The 18,676-nt window shown below is 40.1% G+C and overlaps 2 protein-coding genes across 3 annotated transcripts; both read right to left on the bottom strand.

The window, feature by feature from the left end:
- Positions 1-6,470: 6,470 nt before the first annotated feature.
- On the bottom strand, positions 6,471-10,767 carry ltb4r (leukotriene B4 receptor). Of its 2 annotated transcripts, XM_069158883.1 has the most exons (4): positions 10,203-10,767; positions 8,792-9,344; positions 7,704-7,977; positions 6,471-7,168 (listed from the first exon to the last, which is right to left on the bottom strand). In XM_069158883.1, the coding sequence occupies exons 2-4, from the start codon at positions 9,289-9,291 to the stop codon at positions 6,791-6,793; spliced, it is 1,152 nt and encodes a 383-aa protein (XP_069014984.1). In that variant the 5' UTR covers positions 9,292-9,344; positions 10,203-10,767; the 3' UTR covers positions 6,471-6,790. The 2 variants fall into 2 exon arrangements, with proteins under 2 accessions (XP_069014984.1, XP_069014983.1); XM_069158882.1 differs by lacking the exon at positions 10,203-10,767 and having other exon boundaries at positions 8,792-9,393.
- Positions 10,768-12,030: 1,263 nt separating this feature from the next.
- Positions 12,031-17,745, bottom strand: LOC138203884 (leukotriene B4 receptor 1-like). The gene is made up of 5 exons (XM_069158892.1): positions 17,568-17,745; positions 13,848-14,408; positions 12,906-13,106; positions 12,773-12,813; positions 12,031-12,353 (listed from the first exon to the last, which is right to left on the bottom strand). The coding sequence occupies exons 1-5, from the start codon at positions 17,580-17,582 to the stop codon at positions 12,050-12,052; spliced, it is 1,122 nt and encodes a 373-aa protein (XP_069014993.1). The 5' UTR covers positions 17,583-17,745; the 3' UTR covers positions 12,031-12,049.
- Positions 17,746-18,676: the final 931 nt, after the last annotated feature.

Below are 18,676 nucleotides of genomic sequence, written 5' to 3'. Positions count from 1 at the left end.
CCTGCGGAGAGCCTCCAGAGAAGGTCTGCTCCTCGCCTGCTGGTGTGGCAGTGCACTGGCGTAATGCTCCAGCTGTGGCACCAGGTCTATTGTGCTATAGAGGGACGACCTGCGCAGCTCCATCCTCGAGCCCCGGCACTCTAAAGCACTGCTAGACCAGAGGTTCAAGAATTGTTTTTTTTTATTTGAATACACTGGAAAAAAATATAACGGCATACTTTGGTACATCCTGTAAAGGAACTTGTAATTGTCTTAAGCCGCAGTTTCTTTTCTGGCCGACAGATGATGCTAATGGCTGCCGTCCCGCCCAGTTGGACTGTTATCAGATTACTGAAAAGGCGGTTATCATCCTATATCTGTCCTTAATATATACTAAACCCACGGGGCGAACTGCACCTACTAGTGGACAAGAAAGGGGACAGAAAGTGCGACCTCTAGTGGCCGTAGGAGTTGTGCTGGGTGCAAAAGAGAAATTCAGGTGATGCGAGGATACAAGAGTCCATGTAGGGAGGAAGTTGGGGGTAGACGGAGGGGTCAGACAAAAGTCTCTCAGCCAAGAAACCGCTTTCGGTGTCCCGTTCGGGTTACGTGCGTCAACAAAAATCAAGAGTAACGTACATAAGCTAACTTTTGTTGCATTTTTAAGAAACGAAACACAAGAAACCTAACTTACGCAAGATGCTAACCCTGACCAACTAGTTCTTGGTGCGTTACCACATTAACAACATGCTTATTATTGTTGTCGTTACCTTCTAGTAGGTTCAGTGGGCTCCGACTAGCCTATATATTTGGGACAGACGTATTGATAACACGTTTTCAATAGTTTGGCAATAGTCAAATATCATTAATATTTCGCTGGTTTCATTTGAGTCCATCAGCAACATAAGGTGAGACAGAAAAAAAACCTTTTAAAGTTTGATTTGGAAGGAGAAAATTGACACGAGTAGTAAACAAACCTTGGGTCCTCGTCCGAGACAATAATGGTTGGAGGAGTTTGGCGGTTACCGTCTTGTTGTCTGTTGCTGGCATCAAATTGGCGTAAATAGTACCTGGGAGGTCCCTCTTCACTGGTCGAGAACCGGACATGAGGGAGAGCGGCCGGGGCCAACCCGTTACGTTTGGATGTGAACTGCCCCATCGGGCCCTTCTTAATGATTCCTGTGGAAAGCAAAGAGCAGTGAGAACTGCTGGTTCGTATTTGTTGTAGTGTGATTTAAATTTGCAGGGAAAATGTTTTTCTCCCTTTCTTTAGACACTCGATGAGAAAATACTTACGAATGCAAAAACACAGAAATACACCTGTCATCCTAACAACTAAATGAATCTCCTGGGAACTTCAGAGCAGGTTGGTAATTAGGGCCCGAGCACCGTATACATGTGATACGTGTTTCGCGAGTGGGCGTGGCCAAACGGCTCGCTCGCAGCGACACAGGAAGTTGATTTTTTAAGGTCAATGGATGCTTGAAACCTCACAAACTGTGTGACATATGTCACGACAGCATTGGAGTCATTTTTGAGGAGTGGGTGAGTACAGATACAGACTCACACTCTTAAAAGGATCTCATTTGACTAATTACTGATGCACACTGATTCATTCTTGAATGCAAGAGCAGTGTGTGGGAGTCTCCTTTTCCAAAAGATACAGAGCTCATCTCTGCATGAGAACTAATGAATGTACAAGCCGTTTTTTTAACCTGCACGACAACCTTCACTGTAACAAAATGTTTTCAAATAATTTGTTAGTGTTTAATTCTGATTTCTGCTTCGTAAGAACCCAAATCCACTGGTGTAAAAAAAGCGCCTCATTTATGGGTCACAACCCTGTAAAAGACTCCCACTAACTCAGAATAGAGGTTGGCGTTTGGTTTGCTGTAAATCCTAAATAATCCTAAAACGTAATTCTATGCATGCATTTATTAGTTGAGTTGATTAGTTCAATGTGGTAACAGAAAAACATGGTGACATGTTAAAATCCCAATTTAATCCTTTCAGTGTAAATCTTAAAAGTGATAAAACGTTTAATTAATATATAAAAAGAAAACTTGTGTACTTACAGTTGCTTTCTTTTCTTGATGTGAACAGATGGAATTTGGTCCTTCCTTCATTTCACGGTGAAACTCTTGGAATTTATACCTTCAATGAGGTAGTGACATCCCCTCCCATTTATCTAATTTTCCTCCCTCTTCCTCACAGACGCACACACACACACACACACACACACACACACACACACACACACACACACACACACACACACACACACACACACACACACACCTTGTTAATACTTTTCATTTCATTCAATGGAAAAACAACTTTTTATTTTGGAAGAGCTTTATATTATAGTGATAATTCTATGTGACTGCGTATATTTCAGCTGAACTGTGACTCAATCTACATTAGTTTCAGAATTGTTGACTGTACAGGAGTTAGTGAGGCTTATTATATCAGTATTATGATATATCAGAAACTCCCCTGCTTTCACAATAAACACATTAAAAATAGTATCAGGACATCCTATTCTATTCAATTCTATTATATTCCATATTATATTGTGTTCCAATCTTTTCCACACTCTATTCCATATTTCATTCAATAATTTCTTTTCTTTTCTTTTCTTTCCTTTCCCGTTTACATGCGTTCCAGCTTTTTAACATGAACTTCATAGACAGATCCAAGCAGTTTTTATGCCTCATCATATCTGGCAGATAATAGTGAATTTTACCGCATAAATCATGAAAAACACTTAAAACATAAAGGATTTTTCTTAAAAATATAATGTAGTCTCTTTGATTATTCGGTCACATTTATTCCTTCAGAAAAATAGTTTATTTTATGAGTTTATACTGAGTGACTGTTTTACTTGGTGGAAACCTCTTGCAGTCTATTCTTCACAGTACCAGTACCATGCTGTAATTACACCTGCTCTATGCTCACAATGCCATTGTGCCCTGGTCAAAGTCACTTGTTACACCCACGCAGGTAGAGGAAACAGGAAGGTAGGTGTCTCGGCAGAGTCTTGATCCAAAATGGGGAACGTAACGAAGCAAAAAGTCATCTCAGTGCAAACGTACAATAGACTGTGCTGCTGGTGCATTGAATATCTTGTGATATTTGAGTGCTTTTTTTTTGTTTTTTTAAGGGTTTCTGTTTAAGGAATGAACTATATTGATTTGTGAGGAGTAAGGCAACAGTCGGGACTCTGCAAGAGAGAGATGTTTGTGTTATAACTGTTGCTGCATCACTAAAGAGTGACTGACATGCTTGTAACCTCCTGTGAACTTAACGCGGTGTTTGTCGACTTTGTCCACAGTTCAGTTTGTAGGCGAGGTCGCAGTCACAACGCATCATAGACACCTCAGGGGTCATGAGGGCGATCGGTTTGTGTCTGATATTAATAAGTGCAGTGACTGTGTGTGTGTGTGTGTGTGTGTGTGTGTGTGTGTGTGTGTGTGTGTGTGTGTGTGTGTGTGAGAGACACTTCCAGGAATGCGGCGCTCACGTGGTCCCTCCCTACTGTCCCTGTTCTTTCCTTATCGTGGCTCTCCCTCCTCCTCCTGTCTTTCCCTTGTAATATGCAAATGTGCAGAACCTCTAAGAATAGTTTGACATCGTGTGTTTAAATATTTCTATTTTTAAACATTAGGAAGAACATGCCACCTACTTAATGTATTGTTCACAGGTGTCACGACGCGATTTCCTTGGATATATATTATCTTTTCCCTTTTATTTTCTTAGCTGTAGTGCATCATTGCCGAGAGCTCCTACAGTCTCTGTGGGATTTGATCATATTTTCCTTTGGTGACATCTGGTGGTAAAGTCAAGAATGACATAGTGGTGGATGGGTGTAAAACAAAATATGCTTGTTCACGAGAGATCGGGCTGCATTCTTTCATTTATCATCATTATAGATTGAATTTTTTTTTTTTTTAGCTTTTATTTAATGTACTAACAAAAAAATGCAATATTGAGATTGTGCTGGACTGGGTTATAAATGTGATAATGTATTCTTCAAGATTTTTTTTTGTGAATATTGGGAAGTCATCATGTGCCAATTTGGACACCTGAATTTTGTCAAAAGTCAAAGTCTAAAAGAAATTGCGAAGCGTCTCCCTTCATCATGCTTGATATTTTGTGCCAACGATTAATATCATCAAATTTGATACGTAGTATTCCAAAAATGTGTCTTGTTTTTGTTTGAGCAGAAAAGTGGCAGAAAGTATTTCATTGTAGCCTTCAGTTGTCGTCAATAATGGGACACTACAATTCTGAGCTAGAAACCAACAAGTATTTTTTGTTTAGTTTTTTTTAATCTTTGATTTGTTTGGTCTCTCAAAACTGAAAATATTTTAAAAGCTCATTAGAGTTTATGCGGGCACCAAAATATATTCCTCTAAGTTCAAACCGACTCCATGGGTTAAATATAGTCCTTTGAACGTCGCTGGTTTGTGGTCATCCACGAACCTTTACTGCATGTCACTCCCCACCCACTCACCCTTCAATGATGTATTTACTCTCATTTACATCAAGACTGCACTTAAAGGTGAACTCAACTGACTGTACACATTCACATCATGGGGAGAATTCAGGTTTTGAAAACAGCTGTGAAAGGTCATCTGTGGGTCTAAATGGGCTTTTTTTTTTTTAATTCGAAAACATCCCCCAGTTATTTCATCAAAATGACATCACTTTAGCACATCGAGTTATCTCGACCAAAGTTTGAGATCTCGTGTTGTGGGTAAAAAAAAAAAAAAAAAAAAGTTTCAAATCTTAACTTTGTAACAGGAAGTAAGCGATACAAACTGGGAACATGCGAGTTCAAATGTAATGTCTTGTGTTTCTGGACTTTAATCCATACTCGATACTAAAAGCAGAGATATTTCAGCCTCTCAGCTGCTTCAGGTTTTTCAAGTGCAGTACTATATTTCTACGCTACTCTTTTAGAAAAAGAATTGGGCAGTGTTAAGGGCGTTTACCTGAGGATTTTAAACCGGCTAACAAGTTCGAGATGATGTCAATTAATTTCTGTGGAATTAGGACACAAAATGTATCCCTGTGAACCAAAATGCCCGATGGGAAGAGAAAATACAGAAAAACGTCAGGAGAAATTAGAGAACTATGATCAGTATCAGAAATTCATTAAAGATTTACACTCAAAGAATTTTAATTTGACAGTCTGGAAGATATTTTTTATCTCTAACTTTAAGTAAAAGTCACATTTATAAAAAAAAATATGGGGGGAAATGCACCAGAGCAGCATCAAATTACGTCAGTTGACATTTACGTAAAAGCTTTGTGAATTCCAAGTACATGACACAATTTTCACAATTTGACTCTCAAAACGTGTGGATAAATAAGGTCACACAACCCACAACAGCAAATGTTCTGCTTTACACAACTGTTCTGTCCTACTTATCTTTTATTGATGACAAACAGCTTCCTGTCAGCAGTGAACTCGAAAACTGTGTTGCATAAGTGGGGGCAAAGATTAGCAAACTGCAATTCAGCATCGACTCCTCTAATCTTTCATCTGTGCGGTTAGTTTTCTTTTCACATTTTAGATTTTCTTGCATTTCTTTTTTTTTTTTTTTTTACAAAGCGATTTCCTTAAAAAAAAAGAGACATTGCCCAATAACAAATGATGTACAAGTATGCGCTTGTTGGCTCATAATTTTGTGAACATTATGATAACCTAAATACTGTGTTTGATCTTTTTAGTCACACAAGATTATTGATTCAGTTACGAGGGTGGAAGAGGAAGAGGAAGGGAGTGGTACCATTTGACTCCTCCTGAAGCATCACTGGCCAAACCATCCACTGACGTTACAGAACATTATACCTCCAAAATGAAATTAGTTCAGATATTTAAAACATTATTTAAACTATTATTAAAAATTTTATTGAACTATATCTAAACTATAAATGTTAACAGTTTGTCATGTGAACTATTTAAAGTATTACTGATTAATAGGACAAGAAAAAACAGGATAAATAGATGTAAGCATTTGTAATAACATAACTTATGTAAAGTAATTGCTTTATTGTTTATTTATTCGGTTTTTAGCTCTCCTCCAGTAGCTCTTTCCTTCCTAGGAGACTCCTCATAAAATTTGACAAAAGGAGTCAAGAAAACAAGAATCATTAAGAAATAAAGACTCATTTTCTTTGTAACCTCAATCCTCCATCAAAGCCAAGATTCTTGAGGATGTGCTGAGAGAAGCTGTTGTTTCTTTTGTTGAGTGTTTCTCACCGGATTGAAGGCAGCTCTGACTCTTGAAAGAGTTTAACCATATGAAATCTTGTAACCGCGTTGTGAAAGGGCAGAGCAAAGCACAAAACAGCAAAAGGAAGGATGCTTTGGCGAAATGCTTCTTATGCAATGTTTTGTTCCCTCTCCTGAACATTGCAAAAATAACAGTCTAATTTCATATACGTATCTGGAAGTGACGATTAATTTTTCAAGGCATTACTTCAAGTACACAGGTGGACTTTTATGACAAAAACACAACTGCAAAGCATTAAACAATTATGAAAACTTTAACAAATTTCCTCATAGCTGAATAGAGTTACACAAAGTCAAAAGCGTCATAATTACATATCATAAAACACAAGCAAATTTCAATTAAATTGTCCATTTCTGGACCAACAAGTAGATATAAATAAAAACGGCAACTCCATCTTAGTCTAAGACTAATATAATAAAGCTCAGTGAAAGCTCATAATAAAAAATAAAAAAAATCAGTGTAATTAACCAATTTTGAAATATAGTCCACACAAAATAGCTTAAGTTCTAGTCCAACTGCTCGACGCTGGCCAGAGTCTTGAGTTCGGGCTCGTTGATATCTTTTCCCGCCACACGCGCGCTCCTCTCCTTGTTCTTGCTTGTGAAGGGCTTCCCCAGTTTGATCGACAGCGTTTGCAGGACAGTAGCATCCTCCCGCGAGGAGCTGCTGCGGGTGAAGATGGACGTGCTCCTGCTCTCCGAGTTGGTGGCCTCGAAGAGCCTGCCCATGAAGCTGAGCCCGGCCTGGCGGATGTGGGAGCTGCCGGCGAACACGTAGAGGATGGGGTTGACGGCGCTGCTGAAGTAGGCGAAGGCTGTGACATTCGGACGGGCTAGGCCAGCCGCGTTGATCACCGACTGATTGTCCTGCAATAGACCGACCACCTGAAGGAGGAAGAGGAAGCTAGGTAAATAAAAGCCGTGATTCATTATCGGCCATTGACATATACAAATAGTTCCCTACTTAAGGCCGAGTAAAAACATTGAGGCTGGTGACATTTCAGGCTCTAATCGCTGACATAAAATCAGTGTAATGTACCTTTCCATAGCCCTAATTCCACAAGTGAAACATCAGTATCTTGTCATCCTCTCCAATTAGTTTCACCAATGAGTTTTTCTTTTTAACGGAAACACTTTTCTCCCATATTTTTTCTCTATTTTAACATGTTATAACCACAGACTGTTTATAAAAGTGTTCGTAGCTTCCGGGTCTGAAAAATGAGGCCGTCGGTTGCCACTTGGTTATAGCTGGATGGATCAACCTGAACTCTAAAGCTTTAACTCTTGACTTTTGGTATTTTAATGTCCTTTTATGTCAGAATTTGAGAAGACATTGGAGGGAACACAACATACATGTCTCAAGGCCCATGTATGTCAAACTCTGAGCCTTTCTTCACAAAGCTAAACAAAAGAAAATCACCTCTATGATGTTGACGATGTGATAGGGCAGCCAGAATATCGCGAAGGTGCAGATGATCAGCAGGATCAGGCGGCTGCTCTGTCCTCTGCGCTGGAACCTGGTGCTCTGCAGGCGGCAGAATACGGACGAGTAGCAGGTGTTGATGAGAGTGAAGGGCACCAGGCAGCCCATGATGGTCTCAAACAGGTACTGGAAGACCCGGTGACCAATACTGCTCCAGTGGTGCGGGATACAGACGCTCAAAGTGACGTTGGTTCTTACTATCTTTATATTACTGTCAGTGATACAGAGGGGAGAATAAGCAAACGGTAAGTGAATGTGCCAGTAGATAGACTGTCTTGAGACAAAGACAAGACTGTGTTGAGTCAAGATTGTCTGGAAGTTAATTAGTGACAAAACTATGAAGGCAGCACAAAGCAAATACAAAAAAATAAATGGGTGAGTGTATAGGAATAGTTTTATAAGAACCAGAAGAAAACGTAACTTAATTAGAGTTGACCTGAAGCGTAATCAGACTAGTTTACTCCATAAGTCATTTTTTTGATAATGGAAATGTTAAGTTTGCAGGTTGTCATCTTAAACTGCTGGTTACTGACTTGGTAAAAGTAGTAAAACAACCTGCCGGTAGAGTTTACTTAAACTTTTGACATACAGACTAATAAACCTTCGAATAGTTTTGTCATTAATTGTCTGCCTGCTAAGAAGCATCACAGTTGAAAGGTATGAAAAAAAATTCCCCTTGTAATTGATGTTATTTAAAAAAAAGAAGAAAAAAAAGGCATTTATCCGCAAAGAAATTTTTTAACATTAAATCCATCACTAAGACAGTTTTATTTTCAAATAAATAATGCTACTGTCCAGTAATGCCGACGGTCACCGACAGCAGTAAAAATAAATGTTTACGGTATTTGTTTTCTATTAGCATGCACAATCTGTAAAACAGATGCAGAAATATCTTAAATTTACTCGACTTCTCTTTCAATTACGTCATTGTTCCTCAGTGGAAAACGTGAACAGCAGCCATTAAAAACGGAACTTTTGTCCATCTAAAAAAAATGTGATAGTTTCAAAGTGATTTCTATTCTCACCTGCGGTAGAAAGGCATCGGCAGGGAAAGGATGAAGGCCAACACCCAGATCCCCAGCAGGATAAACAGCAGGGAGCGCTTGGTTCTCATCCTCTGGGACAGAAAAGGCCTGCTGATAGCCAGCCAGCGGTCCATGCTCATCAGGCTGATGAGGTAGATGGACACGTACATGTTCACGTTCGACAGGTAATGCACCAGCTTGCATGCCGCCGTGCCAAACTCCCAGCCCCGGCCACTAGCCAGGAACCGCAGGAAAAGAGGCGCGCTGAGCAGGATGAAGGCGTCCGCCATAGCCAGATTCAGCACCAGCAGACATGTCACGGAGCGCTTCTTCACCCGGCAGTACACCGACCAGATGACGAAAAGGTTCCCGGGGAAGCCCAGCACGAACGCCAGGGTCAGCAAGACGATCCCGACCTGCGCTGAGACGCTGATGGGCAAAGGGAAGGAGGCAGGCGGGGACGGCTGGAGGGAGGCGGTGGTGTTTATGTCGGGTGCCATCAAGAAAAGCCTCTGAAGAATTTGGCTTGAAAGAACTGTGAAACTGATGAAACCTTTCAAATGACAGGAACGGAGGAAGCAGGACATGCTGCATTAAGGTTTGTGAGATCTATTGAGCAATAGGTTTTGTTAAATATGTCACTGTATGTTTGCGCAATAGATTTCAACAACATGGTGAGGGGCAGAGCTGTCAAGCGTCATGGAGATGCCTTTGGAGATGGTAAGGAGTGCTGTGGGGCTTTTTAAGTGTGGTGAGACTAAAAGTACTTTTACAAAACTGATTATGTTTTATTACACGCATTTCTTGTTGTTGTCATATCCTTGGCCAAAAAGTTCCTCCAAGTAGAGGAAGCTTTACATTCTAATTTGGTTTCTATTTAGGACCTAGAGTTCCAAGTTTTTTTTTAAAAATAAAATGCATTCCTTCATTCCAACAGATAGCCACAAAGTAGCACTTCATCAGTACAAGACTGAATTTCCCTTTAGTTGTCTGAATAAATGTGAACGTAGAGGTCTTCTGAAGGAGCACAATATGTGTTGAATGAGATTCAGTAATAAAAAATAACTGTGAAAACTCTGATTTATAGCACATCAAGAAAACGGAGGATAATTGTGAACTTTTATTTAACCTCAAACTTTTACCCAACTTTTAATCTAAGCTACAACCTTACTGTGACTCAGACAAATAAAATGAAAGACTGGCAGTGATACATTACTTTCATTTTAAAATAATTTACTTCAGTTTAAAAAACAAAACAAACAAACAAAAAAAAATCCAAATGAGATTTCAGTTACTTTTCTACTACATAAGAATGAAAAATATGCGACCATAAATTTCAGCATTTTGTTCAGAGTTCCAAGTTTTTTCAAACTCAAAGATCAAATGAACGCCATCAAACTCGCATACTGACCTTCAACTGGTGATCTCTGTCTTAAAGCCGCAACAAATCCACTCCAAATGTTTCCATCTATTTTACACCCTGCCTGAACTTGTTTCTTCCCTCTTTATACTGAAGACTGCTAGTGAAAACAAACATTTACGTGTATTGAGTAAGCGGGTCATGTGAGGGGAAATCCACTAGCCACAGGAAGCCCGATTGAGCTCATTCCGTTGCGAGGTAGCCACTGTTCCTCCTTCAAATTTCATTCTAGTATTGTACTATTGTACTATTGCCGACTGGTGTGTTAAATATAAGATGACGCTCACAGTGCACACCCGTTCAGTGGAAAATTTGAATATGGCATCTCATGGCCTTTGCAGAGAAGTGAGTCCTCTGCTGCCATCCAGAAAACATTGTATGAAGCCATTCAAGCGAATGCTGGAGATATTTTTGACAATTTCAAAATCACAAACCTGCAGCAACAATGCACATTAATTTAATATGCCACTGTAAAAGAGTCTTAATATGTTGCGAAATCAATGGCATCCTTTTCTTTTCTTTTTTTACGGAAGAACAGGAATGAACAGCACAGCATATCGTCATAAAGATGAATAAGTGAGGGAGGGAATATTCCCGTAAACGGTCAGGGTCCTGCTGACACACGAGTTTTAAATCATAGCTCAATCTCCTACATTGTCTGCTCTCTTACACCAGATTTTCTGGCAGCTGTTGACAGCCTATTTCTATTTCCTCATAACACATCCGTCTCAAGTTACTGCTGACGGACCGGAACTTTCCCATTGCATAAAAACTCTGTCTAGTGCTTTCTGGCATTGAAATAGTAGCTGGATGAATCAATATTTTCTGATTAAACTTGTGCTCTATGGAGGGTTTTAGCATCTTTCAGCTCATTGTTTTGATGAAATAAAGACCCACAGCTTTACTGCTTTGATTTACGCTTGGCATGCAGGTTCACCGAGTTAGCCCTGACTTCCCTCTCCCCAGCAACATTTTCCACTTCCCCCTGTGAGATACCAAGGTGTTCTAATATTCTGTCATTTTTAACTTTCCCGCCAGCAGGTTGTGGTTCCACAGTCGGACCTGCCCGGAAAACCTCCAATGGGAGGCACCCATGAGGCATCATAATCAGATACCCAAATCCGCTCAGTTGGCTGATTCTGTGTTTACAGATTGTTTCACTGACCCTTAAGTGGCCAAGAAATACGTCCAACAACAACAAGAGTAGGAAAGACAGAATCCTGAAACACATCGGTGTGTATTTTAATAGCGACTAGTTTTAGTAATCGTACGTCAACCTCACTCATCTCATCTCTGCAACAGTAATAAGAAATCAGTGATCTTTATGAACATTCATTTGGCATTTTTACAAACAAAACATAACATAAACAAAATGACAAAAAAAAAAAGAAGTGTCAGTAAACATGTACAACAGGGCACTACCTTTTTTTTTTTTCGAGTGGTGAGGAGCATCTTGGGTAATACTCCACAGTTCTTCTTTATGACATTGTTCGGAGCAGAGAAACGCTCATATCTGCAAATCTGCAAATATATATATATATATATACATATATATATATATATATATATATATATATATATATGGATGAAGCTGTTTTTAAGCATCATCTCAAACTGTCACTTTAGGATTAATCTGGCTGGAAGCTGTTCCAGCAACAGTCTGTCAAGTTACGTCCCTTTTAAAGGTTTCCACAGTCTCATTTTGAAGAAATGCTCGTGCAGCTGTTTTTTGTTGTTTCTTTTTTTTTTTTGTCAGGAACCAGCTATCTTCTTGAAAATTTTCAAAGAGTTGATCAGATGTACGACACCACCGTCAAACCTGTTTCCTCACTCCTCCTCTAGTTACCGTTCTTCACTGGTTTGACATTAGAGCTGGAGTTAGTGACTGAGTCTGGGTCTTTGTCTTTCAGCATGACGGCGTCGGCATCTTTGTCTTTGTCGCGGCTGTTCTGGCTGTTCTGTCGGCTCTTCCTGGTGGCCGAGTCCAAGCCCGTGCCCTCGAACAAGCGAGCCATGAACGCCAGGCCTTCTCGGCGGATGTACGACTTTCCGGCGAAGAAGTAGAGCACCGGGTTGGCGCAGCTGCTGATGAAGGCTATGGAGGAGGTGACGGCGCGACCCCTGTGCCATATTTTTTCCAACCTAATGGATGGAGAGGTACGCCGAGAATTTAATCAAAAGACAAATAACCCCAAAAATATGTTGACTTGTTTGATTTTGATCAGAATGTGCATGAAACAAGTCAGAGACGGACAAAATGTTTAATTGCCATAACCTGCAAATCATCACTGTCGTCAGAAACAGAATTTGTAAACTTTATAGAGGAGTTTAATTGGTCAATATTTTTGTAAAACAGATTTTCACTTTCATTTTGAAAGGAAACCGCTAACCTGGATCTATTTAAAGCCACTTTATCTAAAAACACACCTACTAGGACCTTTTTAAAGAGCAGTTTACACATTGTTGGATGCTGTAACTATGTTTAAGTGAACAACAGTTTGTTTGTCCAAACTGCACACCATGACGATGATATGCATGCAAACTGTTGTGTCATCACTTACATTATTTTAACTGCACCTTCTGGATGCAAGGCCCATGTAACCTGAGGACAAAACAAAATAGCTTTGTTAGTAACAGTAGAAATGGTCATTTATTCTGATCATTTCATGTGTAGAATTAGGAGGTGCGACGTACTTGCACCATGTTGATGACGTGGTAGGGAAGCCAGAAGAGGCAGAAGGTCAAAACGATGGCCAGGATGAGCTTCTCGCTACGAATGCGACGGCGAAACTTGGTCTGTCGGAGCCGCCGCAAGATGCAGATGTAGCTGACCACAATGACTCCGTAGGGAATTAAAAAGCCCAACGCGAGCTCCAGCATGTACTGCAGGACCACCTGTGGAGGGGAGATGAGATGAGAATAGACGAGGGGACGGTTGTGCTCATTTCATACAATTTCCCAGTGGTGCAACATTCATTCAGATTCAACAGGCTCAATCTCATCTCAGATCCGGATAATACTGGACGAGGCAAGATCAAAAAGTTCAGAGACCGTCCCTTTAGGAAAAATAGCTTTTGCAAGTCTTCTAATTCATGTCGCTCGATCAACATCACCACCTGAGTTGCACGATTTTTTTGACAAACGGTACGTGCGCATTTTTTATTTTTAACACGGACCTTAAACTTGAACAGAGAGCGCACGTCAAATTTTGGGTCAAAATTTTGGGAAACTGAAAGAATTCAGTGGCGGTGGTGGAGAGCCGTGACCGTGTTTTTTGTGAGCGAGAAACAACCGACGGTTTGCAGCGAACGTTTCCCTCTGAAGGGTCCGTGTTGGCGGTTTCTCAAGTGTGATGCAACACACTTGAGCCCTCTTCCATATTGAAATTGTCGTCACCAAAATGCGTAACTCGCACGGTTGTGGTTTTGCTCAACCAATGTAACTTGAAATTGTTCCCCCTGCTCCGCGCACGTCATTGTGCAGCAACAGGAAGCGTCTCGGAGCGTTTTCATCGCCCTTCGTCTAACAACAAACTTCTGTACACTTTTCTTTTACTCGACAAATTTCGAGGCTTGTTGCAGCCTCGGTGGTGAACGCTCTCTGGACTTTATGTTCAGTATCTCCTTCTTAACTCACGTGGCTGTTTTTGTCGTGGAACGAGTCGCACACCGCGGTCGCCCCTTTACACCTCACTTCTCTGAAGATGAGCGCCGGAACCGAGGCGGCCATCACCAGCAGCCACACCACCGCCAGCAGGCGCAGCACCGTCCTCCGGCCCGTGATCACGCTGATGCGCTGCGGCCACAGCACCGCCAACAGCCGGTAGATGCTCATCAGCATGATGAGCTGGATGGAGGCGTACATGTTGGCCAGACACAAGTAGAAGAGGATCTTGCACATCACGTTCCCGATCGTCCACTCTTTCAACACCAGGTAGACGATGAAAAATGGCGTGAGAGCCATCAGGGAGCCGTCGGCGATGGCGAGGTTGAGGATGAGGAGGGTGGTGACGGAGTATCTTCGGGCTCGTGCCAGGACGCTCCAGATGATGAAGAGGTTTCCAGGGAAGCCCAGGAGGAAGACGAGGCTGAGGATGAGGGCGCCCATAGTGGTGGCACTTTGATTCCCCACGATGTTTGCATTGTTGGTGGACGTGCTGTTTGAAGCCATACAGTTACTCTGAGCCATTGTTATTATCTGCCGAAGAGAGCGGATTATTTTTGTTAACAGTTTTTACTTAGTACACTTATTTATCCCTTCTTATGGACGTGTCAAGCAGAAAATATTACAGTATTAGTAAGCACATGACTGGTTTCGATTGAAGAATGAGTGTTTTTTCCGTTTCCCAACAAGTATCAAAGAAAATCTTTTTTTTCTTGAAACCTACTAGATTACAAAGTGACTTCAAGAAATGATCTGACTAATAAAAGGGCTTTAACTCCAAGTTTTTTCTGGCACAGGCATCGGTCTTGTCAAGTATGAATTTCATGCAGGAAAGCGTAGGAGTGTGGCGCAAGTGTAACAGGTTTTAACGAGGATTCTTAATTCCTGAACGACGAGACCAGACATGAGTAGAGAGCAACACTCACGGAGTTGATGTCATATTTTTCAGCAACGATTTAGGTTATGATTTAGAATTCATAAATCTCCCTCTTGACCAACAACAGCAACATTTAAATGCCTCTTTCATGACTATGAAAAGTCCAAAATCTTGTGGAAAATGGAACCACAGGAGCAGAAGAGCAAAAAAAAAAGAAAAAGGAAAAAAGGCCTTTAGCTGATTTATGTTCATGTTTTTGGAAGGAAGTAATCAACAGTCAGAAGTTGGTGTTGGTGTCAACACACATCTGGCCATGTGGTGCACAATAATGACTATAAAAACATGTAAATGAAAAAAATAAGATCCTGATTTCTGCATCAGGAAGTTGGTTCCATATACAGTATGTGCAGCATAGTAACTTTACGACATGGAATTATAGGTATCCACGAGCCACTATAAATCTTTACAGGATAATTTGGTCATATTTTATATGTCACTTATTATTCAGCAAACCACCCAGTTTTTAAAGTACATCAGTGAGCCTCATATTATTCACAGTATACTTAATACAACACCAAAAACCATCCATGACTAAAAAATAGTTCCCCCCCAAAAAAGGCACAATTTGCTACTTTCGGAGTAATATTTGCTAAAAACTATAGTGGCCATCTTCACTTTTGTGTTAAGAGGACATTAATATAGCAGATTGGACTTGGCACTCATTTGTAAAGATTTATCTTTTTAATAGCCTCAAGTACCCACAACTGAGTGCTATACAGACAAGTTGGGAAGTCACAAAAGTAGGAAGAGATGAACTAATAATAATACAAATAATGAAAATATATGTATATATGTTATAGGCCATAATATATAAGATTTCACCAGCCTTATCCTTTAAGACGTTTACTAATCAGCAGAGGCACCTTAAATGTACATGAAAACTAACTAGAGCCCAATTTACATATTTAAAGAAGACGAGTCGGCTCAGCAATTTGCAGTCATGAAGTGACATCATACAGTTCATACAACAGATAAAGCTCCTGTATTGAACCTACCGGCTCCTGGCAGCCCGACATATAGTATCATAGCTATTTCATGTCACTGGAAAAATTTATTTAAAAAAAAAAAAAAAAGACTTGTCATTACTTGTTCTACATATCTGGATTATTGATATGAACGCACGCCCTTTAGACTGCTACCGCACCAGCTAAGCGGTTTTAGGATAATCTTTGTGCATATAATCAAATATCTACACCCACATCTGCCAAACAAACCCATTTGACATTTCTTTAGCGACCCGTGCTGTAATTATGAAGTATTACAGGGTAAATCAGTGTGTAATTGGTTGTAGTGGTATACGAGTATACGCCAGGTGATACTACAGGCGCAAACATGGCACAAACAGAATGATCGTATTCCTCCATTTGTTGCTTTTTGAGGATATTTACTTTTAGTGATGCTGCTATTTGTATATAGTAAAGTACGTGCTGTTGTACACTAAAGAGAAAGCAGGAAATTTGTAATTCATGAGTGGGCGGAGCTTTGGAGACAGTTTCTCTCCTGGCTTTAGAAAGTGGTGAGATTTAAAAGAAACTATTAATTTAAATTGATTATTCAGTCATTTTAGGTATTTATTAGGATATATTCTGCTGTTTTAACAGATTTGTTGTTTACTTTTATGTTTTGTTTTTTTTCCCCACTGTACAGTTCAGTTTTGAGACGATCTTTACCCCGAATAACAGATTTGTATCAAATCGGGCATCATTAGCTTATTTATAACGCACATTTATGATGATAACTATAAGGAAAATTAAGAGTAGTTATAAAGATACACGAAGAAAAAGGGCAACAGAAATCCGAGATTATTGCCATAACTGGAAAAACAAAAAACTGTTTGTGCTTTTAATATTTTATAAGAAAAGACAAAATTGACACCAAATACAAAGTAAACATTTAGATTTTGTTTGAAAAGACATTTTAAAATGGATGTTACTGATTCAAGAAACGATTTCTTAGAGTTGTTTTACTGCCGACACACAAAACTGTTTTCAGAGTCTTTTTTTTCTTTTTTTGCAGCTTTCCAGGTTCGAAGAAAAATAAAAGAAGTGTGACCACATGGCATGTGTTTACAGAAGGCTGGTCCAACTACATTGACGGTGACATCAGAGCTGAGGTGACACTGTGTTATATTGTGTAATGGACCAACAAATAGACGCCATGGCAACTATTACTACATATGTTATTGTCACACTAAGTTTTTTTCTGTTCCTGTTCAATTTGTTCTTGTGAGTGTTGTTGTTTTTCTGTTATTATCTTGCAACATAGTGTGCTCTCTTTTTTTGTGTGCGTTTTACTAATATTTGCACAAAGAAAGCTCCCCGTAAAACCTAAAGACTGTAAAACCCGTCATACTCTAAAGGTGTGTTTGTGTGCTCTGTGACTGACACACATTCCTGCAAAAATCACACCTGCTACGCCTACAGAGAAAAACCATACATGCAGAAACTATACAACACGTACAACAAGAGCAGAACGACACAGATTTAGTTGCACCTGACATGTTCGTATCAGAATAAATCACAGAAATCAAACCCCTAGAAATAATGCCACAACACCCATGAAAACACAGAGTAAATCTTCTGAAAAAAAATATGCAACGTATTGAAGAAAATCCAACCCAAAAAGAAAAATGAAAGTTGGTAGTTTCGGCTCCAGCGGCATGAATCGCGGTGATTTCTTGGCTGTTGTGATGGCAGTGTTGTGACTGACAGAAACCAACACACACACTCGTGATAGGAAAACAAAGAGAGACTTACCGCGTCGCCGACCATAAATCACAACACAGGAAAGAGTACACCGGGAGCTGGAAAAGAAGCCTGAATCTGATGTAGATGTTCTATTTTCTTCCTGTTCTTTTTACCATTTCTTCTGCCCACGTTTTCCCTCCACCCACTTTCTCTCTCACTATCTCTCGATCGCTCTTTCTCCCTCTCTGCCTTTCTTTCCATTGATTTGTCATGCTTGCTGTAACATGTAACGTAGAGAAAGGGGAAGGCGTGTCCCCATTACCTGGCCGCCCTCTGCCCTGGCAGTTCATCAACATCCTCACACGTCAAGCAAAGAATTCCATCTTTGGAGGTGAGTTTGCCCGAAGCACCAGAAAAAGAAAAGAACATCCCTTATTGGTATTTAGCCAATCAGATTACTGCTTTGTGCACCAACAAACAGATTTTTTTTTTTTTGCTTCACCCCTGCTGTCAAAGTTGCAGATTATTGTCCAGATTCATAAACCGCAGCATAAATTCCAGCTTTATTACATGGAAAAAAAAAAGTACATGGACACCCAAACATTACGTCACATGCGAGACACGATAGCCGAACATTTTATTCCGACACCACGGGCGAGAACCTGCTGCTATAACCTCCTCCGCTCTCGTGGTTTCAGTCTATCCATTTTCAATATCTGTAAGACTCCGGCTGAAGGGATTTGTTCCCAATTAAGCATGTATGAGTCGGCCACTGAGTCTGAGTTTGAGTTCATCCCAAAGGTGTGAGATGAGGTTGAAGCTCTCTGATGGCCAGTCGAGCTGAGAAACCCCTTTGTTTAGGCCGAATCAAAACTCTTCTCTCAAAGTTGGAAGCACACTCTCGTCTGAAATATCAGTGTAAACTGTAGCACCACATTTTCCTTTCACTCAAACAGTTTTTGGCTTATTTCATTTTATTCTGTTCTAATTTTTTATATTTAAGCATTTCTTTGTCCGATAAAGGACTTTAAATTTCCTATGCACATACAGTGTGCAAAAAAATTAAATAATATTTGCATTTTTAAATGAAAGATATATGAATCACAGAGCTAAATGCTCTCAGCCAAACAAAGCACAGCAGTTACATAGTTTATCTTTATAGCTCTGTATAATGTACT

The sequence above is a fragment of the Embiotoca jacksoni genome, unplaced genomic scaffold (assembly GCF_022577435.1).
Source record: "Embiotoca jacksoni isolate LCO1_2020_lvr unplaced genomic scaffold, fEmbJac1.0.p SCAF_24, whole genome shotgun sequence".
Classification (NCBI taxonomy): domain Eukaryota; kingdom Metazoa; phylum Chordata; class Actinopteri; family Embiotocidae; genus Embiotoca; species Embiotoca jacksoni.
This window is presented reverse-complemented; position numbering and strand designations above follow the sequence as displayed.